This window comes from Perca fluviatilis, chromosome 16, assembly GCF_010015445.1.
Source record: "Perca fluviatilis chromosome 16, GENO_Pfluv_1.0, whole genome shotgun sequence".
NCBI classification, from domain to species: Eukaryota; Metazoa; Chordata; class Actinopteri; order Perciformes; family Percidae; genus Perca; species Perca fluviatilis.
In genome coordinates this window covers 21745859-21752496 of record NC_053127.1, presented here as the reverse complement: position 1 = coordinate 21752496, position 6638 = coordinate 21745859, and the positions used below count along the sequence as shown (strand labels likewise).

The 6638-nt window shown below is 40.4% G+C and overlaps 1 protein-coding gene across 2 annotated transcripts; it reads right to left on the bottom strand.

The window, feature by feature from the left end:
- Nucleotides 1–874: 874 nt before the first annotated feature.
- Nucleotides 875–6367, bottom strand: tmem45b (transmembrane protein 45B). 2 transcript variants are annotated; one of them, XM_039826490.1, is made up of 6 exons: nt 6257–6367; nt 4165–4362; nt 3857–4069; nt 3578–3762; nt 2988–3130; nt 875–1934 (listed from the first exon to the last, which is right to left on the bottom strand). In XM_039826490.1, the coding sequence occupies exons 2-6, from the start codon at nt 4352–4354 to the stop codon at nt 1823–1825; spliced, it is 843 nt and encodes a 280-aa protein (XP_039682424.1). In that variant the 5' UTR covers nt 4355–4362; nt 6257–6367; the 3' UTR covers nt 875–1822. The 2 variants fall into 2 exon arrangements, with proteins under 2 accessions (XP_039682424.1, XP_039682425.1); XM_039826491.1 differs by lacking the exon at nt 6257–6367 and adding an exon at nt 5162–5346.
- Between the last annotated feature and the right edge of the window lie 271 nt (nt 6368–6638).

Genomic DNA, 6638 nt, shown 5'->3' with positions numbered 1-6638 from the left:
GAGCTGTGTTGCTTTTACGCCAAACATAACGTTTTGCATTGTTGCCAAAAAGTTTGATTTTGGTTTCATCTGACCAGAGCACCTTCTTCCACATGTTTGTGTCTCCCAGGTGGCTTGTGACAAACTTTAAACAACACTTTTTTATGGATATCTTTAAGAAATGGCTTTCTTCTTGCCACTCTTCCATAAAGTGGAGATTTGTGCAGTATACGACTGATTGTTGTCCTATGGACAAAGTCTCCCACCTCAGCTGTAGATCTCTGCAGTTCATCCAGAGTGATCATGGGCCTCTTGGCTGCATCTCTGATCAGTCTTCTCCTTGTATGAGCTGAAAGTTTAGAGGGACGGCCGGGTCTTCGTAGATTTGCAATGGTCTGATACTCCTTCCATTTCAATATTATCGCTTGCACAGTGCTCCTTGGGATGTTTAAAGCTTGGGAAATCTTTTTGTATCCAAATCCGGGTTTAAACTTCTCCGCACCAGTATCTCGGACCTGCCTGGTGTGTTCCTTGTTCTTCATGATGCTCTCTGCGCTTTAAACGGACCTCTGAGACTATCACAGAGCAGGTGCATTTATACGGAGATTTGATTACACACAGGTGGATTCTATTTATCATCATTAGTCATTTAGGTCAACATTGGATCATTCAGAGATCCTCACTGAACTTCTGGAGAGAGTTTGCTGCACTGAAAGTAAAGGGGCTGAATAATTTTGCACGCCCAATTTTTCAGTTTTTTATTTGTTAAAAAAGTTTGAAATATCCAATAAATTTCGTTCCACTTCATGATTGTGTCCCACTTGTTGTTGATTCTTCACAAAAATTACAGTTTTATATCTTTATGTTTGAAGCCTGAAATGTGGCAAAAGGTCGAAAAGTTCAAGGGGCCGAATACTTTCGCAAGGCACTGTATAGTTCATTAGCTCTGGTCCGAATCAGTTGATGAGTTTTTTGGAGCGTTTTCCCCTTGGTTTGGTTTGGTTTCACACAGAGAAAAATCAAAGCGAACCAAAATGCATCACAACAAACCAACCCATTATGTGTCTGGGGCGGGAGCAAAAAAAGAGCACATTTCTCACATCTACATGGTAAAACCAGCTCATTTCATTTAAAGAATTTTCCAGACATTGTTTAGCGAACAGCGTTACTACATCTGCTCTGCTCACCGGGACTTCACTCTGCCGGTGTCTGTTTCCAACTTTAGCAGGGACTGGTTTGACCACAGAGACATGAGCTTGACTGCAGTATATTTCGGTGAGAGATATTGCAAGCTGCTACCGTTTGCATTCTCTGCCGCATCGCAGATTGCAAAGCACACCTGACTACAGGAACCGTTTTACTCAAACTTGAAGAGTACCTGGTAAGTGGGTCGGATCACATTCTCACCACAAACGAACCGTACCAAAGCGTACCGGAGTTGATTTGTAACCGTAGGTTACAAATTTTGGATTTTGAGAGACTTATTATAAAGGTAACAAGTTTATAAAGGCAATATAGCCCGTTTCATCCTTTGTTTTGGCTGATTGTCTCTGCATTGGCAGGCAGACAAGCTCATTATTGCTGCATTCCAGTAGTGGTTTAACATGTTTGTTACATTTCCTTGGAAGTTTCCATTCTGAAACATGTATAGGGAATGGATACTTACAACCACCCAAATGCGATTGCTGTGTTCACACCTGCCCAAACAAACTGCACCAAGGGGGTAAAAGCTCCAGGGTTTGACTCAACCGAACTAAACAAGGCAGGTTAAAAAACACCCTTAGTCTCATGGACCAAAACTAATCAAATGTAAGTAAAATTTTAAAGAACCATAATCATGCATTCATTCTTCATCCGACTCTTCAAGCAAAGCTTTCTGGGAGCTTGCTTTGGAGGATGTACTTCGCATTCCAATCTCTATGTCCCGTCCCCTTCCTGAGAACCGCTTCACTGTGCTATTGGAACAAGAAAAAAAAAAAGACATGAACAACATTAAGATTACACATATCTAGCCTACTCTGAGTTAACTGATGGTGTTGATATGTTCAAGTGTTCCTACAAGCAGTATCTTGAAGGGAAAGTCACATTTCCAAATGTTTTCAGAACAGCCAAACCAAGTCCTCAGTTTTGACCACTATTGGTACTGCAGAGCCATTTTTTAAACTTATGTGTGCATCTCCTGTTCTACTAGTTTGTACACAAGCAAGCAAAATCATGTATAGTATAATAGTAATGTGAAACATTTCTGCTGACTGCAGAGGGCTATAAAACACTCATTCAACGTGTTTAGCAGGTCTTAGGGATACAGCGCATTATGGTAAGACGTTAAATGTTGAATGCAAACAAAACCAAAAACTTCACAGGGGTGTGGCCGGGTTGGATCAGTGGGTAGAGCAGGTGCACGTATACTGAGAGGTTTATGCCTCGACGCAGAGGTCCAGGGTTCAAATTCGACCTGTGACAATTTCCTGCATGTCTTCCCCCTCTCTCTCCCCTTTCTCACCTAGCTGTCCTGTCAAATTAAAGGCGGAAAAGCCCCAAAAAAATAATCTTCACCGGGTACCTTACAATGCAGGTTCAGAGATTGGAATAAAAAAACTCCTGCTATTTTCTCTTCAAAGAAAGCTATAACTAAAAGTCTAACACTGCTTAAGAAATCATTATTTGATTTGATTTCTTCATCTTGAATATGTTTAATACAGTACAATAATGCAGGAAAGCACTTAGAAAACCTAGACGAGAGGTTCCCAAATGTTTTGGGAAGTAGACACTTCAATTTATTTATCAATTTGTTGGTAGCACCGCAAAGGATTTTGAGAGACTTATTATAAAGGCAACAAGTTTATAAAGGCAATATAGCCCGTTTCATCTTTTGTTTTGGCTGATTGTCTCTGCATTGGCAGGCAGACAAGCTCATTATTGCTGCATTCCAGTAGTGGTTTAACATGTTTTCATTACAATTCCTGGAAGTTTCCATTCTGAAACCTGTATAGGGAAAGGATACTTACAACCAAACCACAGAGGAGATGCAGCTGACTAAAAGCAGGGCCACAGCTATGTGCCAGCAGAAGCACATAGTAATGAACATGAGGTTGTCATGCAGTTTCAGGTCCCACTCCGGTCCACTTAATGGATAAAGTACAAATCCAATCTGAAATGACAAATAGTATAATAGTATATATTAAATACATGAGCCAACTGCCTGTGATGTTAAGCAAAATGTTCTGTTAAATGAAAAGGTAATAGAAAACAGAAAAAGGAGACAAGTCTGAGGTCAGTGTAATGGATTTGCATGTCTACAAATAGGCCAAGGTGGAACTAATTTGTTACTGAAAAGCATACGGGAACTTTTTAAATCTATTGGTTGTCTAGAGGAAAGTCTAAAGTATCCACAAGTTGTAGTAAATGGACTTAAACTGTCAAAAACACTGCCATGGTCCTTTAAGTATTCCTTGGTTTTGTATAAAGTATAGTGTATACAGTACATTGGTACTGTGTGGTACCAATTGTTGGTGGCTCTGAAAGCTCAAGAAATGTTTATTGGCATATTCACACTGATCCACACTTTACAACATTCTCAATGTCTCTTGCTAATCACCTCATAGAACCATGAGCCTTGCAGGATGAACAGGCATGCTCTTAACAGCTCCAAAATAATGTTGTCTCTTATGAACACCTCCAACATGGTGCTGGCCGATCCACTGAACACAGGCACGAGCAGCAGGGAGTGGATGTGAGCATCCAGAGGGGGTCGATTGTGCAGGTGGTGATAAAACAGAAACCCTGGATGATATGGGAGAGTCAAACTCAAAACTCAAATACATACCACGGGGACATATTTGTGATGTAAAGGAAAAGTGTAAAACTAAAACCTTACCTTCAACAAAAAGAGCCAAGGAGAGAGCAAGGCGGTCAACACCAGCTGGCACCAGTTTGGATGCACTACTGGCAACCAGTGCTATTCCACAGATCCCAAAGAACAGATACATTGTGCCGTGCTGCCAGTTCATCAGCTTGACCCATGAATTGTTCTCTTTGTCGTAGAGATGGGCATGTGGCCCATCCACCACAAACTGTTCAATCATAATACCTGGGGACAGGACAACATCAGACAAATGAGATGAGATGAGTTAAGAGCAGGTTTAGGGAATTTGGAGTGTGGAGATGATTGAGAGGAAAACTAACCAACAAATGAACCAAAGATTATAAATCCTCCCTCCAAGAAGTCCATTTTTTTAAAGAAAGGGGGCATAATGTGTCTTCCTTTAGGCTGACTTGTCCTCCAGTAGTGTTGGAGAACGTGTTTCACGGTTAGCCAAAAGCCAAGTAACAGGAAAAAAGAGCCAGGAATGGCATGTCCTCCAAAGTTGGCCATCGTTAGGCCTGAAAACATAAAAAAAAAACACATCTTAGTAATCAATAAGATACATTTGATAGAAACACATCAAATTTGTAGCTCAATGCTGTTATTCCTTTGAATTAGCTTTGAGGTTAAAGTACAAGCTTGTAGCATTGTTTTATGGTGTTTTGAGTAATGTAAATGATTACATGCAATACAGTGTCAATAACTGGAAAAATAAACCCACAATAAAATAACCCATAATCACGGGATAGTAGGTTATTGTAAAATAAATCATTTCGGGCTCATCGGCCCGAAATCCCTCACAAAGAACACCCATAACTTCGGTCTCACTGTCAACAACTTCACCCTGTCTCCATCCCCAAACATCTGTAATCTGGGACTCACCTTCGACAGCAACCTCACTTTTGCAAACCACATCAACCAAATAACCAGAACTGCCTTCTTTCACCTCAAAAACCCGTCTCCGCCCATCACTCACCTTCTCTGCTGCCGAAACTTTGATTCACGCCTTCATCACTTCCAGAATTGACTACTGTAACAACATCCTCCATGGTTCACCTGCAAAAGCCTTAAATAAACTCGAATACATCCAAAACTCTGCTGCCCGTCTCCTCACCCGCACCTGTTCCCGTGACCACATCACTCCTTTGCCTGAACCACCACTGGCTCCCTGTTTTCCAACAACTCCACATTCTTACCAAAAGCCCCCACAACCAGGCCTCCTCTACCCTCAAATCTACCGACCTGCCGCACCATAACACTCTGCTCCTCTGACGCAACCTCTCCTCTCCCCACCACTCAGGACCACGCACCGTGTACCTGGGGTGACAGAGCTTTCACCATTGCAGCCCCCTCCCTCTGGAACTCCCTACCCATACACATCCGTGGCTGTACTGACCTGGACACATTCAAAACACTAATCAAAACACACCTCTTCAGATTAGCTTTCCACATACAATAGTGTAACATTTCTCAACTGATAGTTACTGGTTTTATTGTTTTTAAGTGCTTTTAATATGCTTGTTCTATGTGTTGGTTTTATTGCTTATTTGTTTTTAATGTGCTATATGTGCTGGTTTTACTGTAAAGTGTCTTTGAGTACCATAGAAAGCACTATATAAATAAAATGTATTATTATTATTATTATTATTATTATTATTATTATATTGTTACATTAACAATTTGGGAATACAGTGTAATCAGTTGTAATATGAGAGCAAGATGGGGTTAATTGTGAGCCAAAACATCAGTCATGTCTAGCCTACTAGTAAATTTCATGTCATAGATCATTCATCAACATAGATCTATGACATAATGGAAATTAAGCATTGATAAGTTGGAAATGTTTATTTTATCTGATCGGGGTAGGTTTGTAAAATATGTATGCCCATTGATCCTGACAAGAGCCGCTCATTTGTCTTGCAAAAATGAAATTCTAATCTAACAGAGCTGTTCGGTAAATGAACAGGTTGGCCACCTAAGTTCATAAAGGCACTAAAGCAATTTGTACCTCTTTATTATAAACTGGTCGCACTAACAACTCAAGAGATGCTGATCAAATATGAAAAGCTGAGTAATGTGCTTTCAATATCTTGCCTATTTCTGTGAATTAAAAATGTAGCATGGTCACTCTTAAGGTGGCAAATTAGGGCTTTTTTCGTGTTCTTGGCTTCATCAATGCTTTTAAAGTTGACCATTTGTAACTTCTTCTAGTTATCCTCAATGTCAGAGGCATAAGGCACCAGTTTGTTTGATACCCATACGTTTAGTTAGACAAGTTTTTCTGGACTGGCCGTGTTTGATTTGATGATACTGTAAGTTAGTTGTCACAAAACAGTCCCTCTCTAGTTACTAAATGTGAAAATGAGCCTTTCCTATCACACTTGTAATAGATGGCTAACAGAATGTACATACCTTATTCTCTGCTGCTAACTCCCAAAGACTTTGGAAACCTGTGAATCCTGGCAGCTGTTAAAATGAGAGCCCTCTGGTCTGAGCAAACTGTGCACACCTGTTGTGTGTACTTGTAACCTGCGTTGAGTCATCACATAGCCCCACCCATCATTTGCATTAGTTTCTGTGAACAAGGGACATCCACCTAGGAAACAGCTGTAACATTCAGGCAGAAAAACAATACCTGACTAAAGATCATGTTGTTTATTCGGGGAAAAAAGAAAGAAAAAGATTTACTTCAACACGTGTCCTTGTCACATTAATGTGAGACTATTTTCTTCATGCTGAGAAAATGTGATCTAGAGCAAATATAGTAGAGCACACCAAACTACAATAAATCTTA

What these genes read in the sequence shown, in the direction of transcription:
- tmem45b (XM_039826490.1), bottom strand. Translation starts at nt 4,354, where the DNA reads ATGGCCAACTTTGGAGGACATGCCATTCCTGGCTCTTTTTTCCTGTTA. An exon ending in CTTGGCTCTTTTTGTTGAAG is followed by an intron (nt 3,763 to 3,856) that starts GTAAGGTTTTAG and finishes CATATCATCCAG; the next exon opens with GGTTTCTGTTTTATCACCAC. An exon ending in AAGGCTCATGGTTCTATGAG is followed by an intron (nt 3,131 to 3,577) that starts GTGATTAGCAAG and finishes TTGTCATTTCAG; the next exon opens with ATTGGATTTGTACTTTATCC.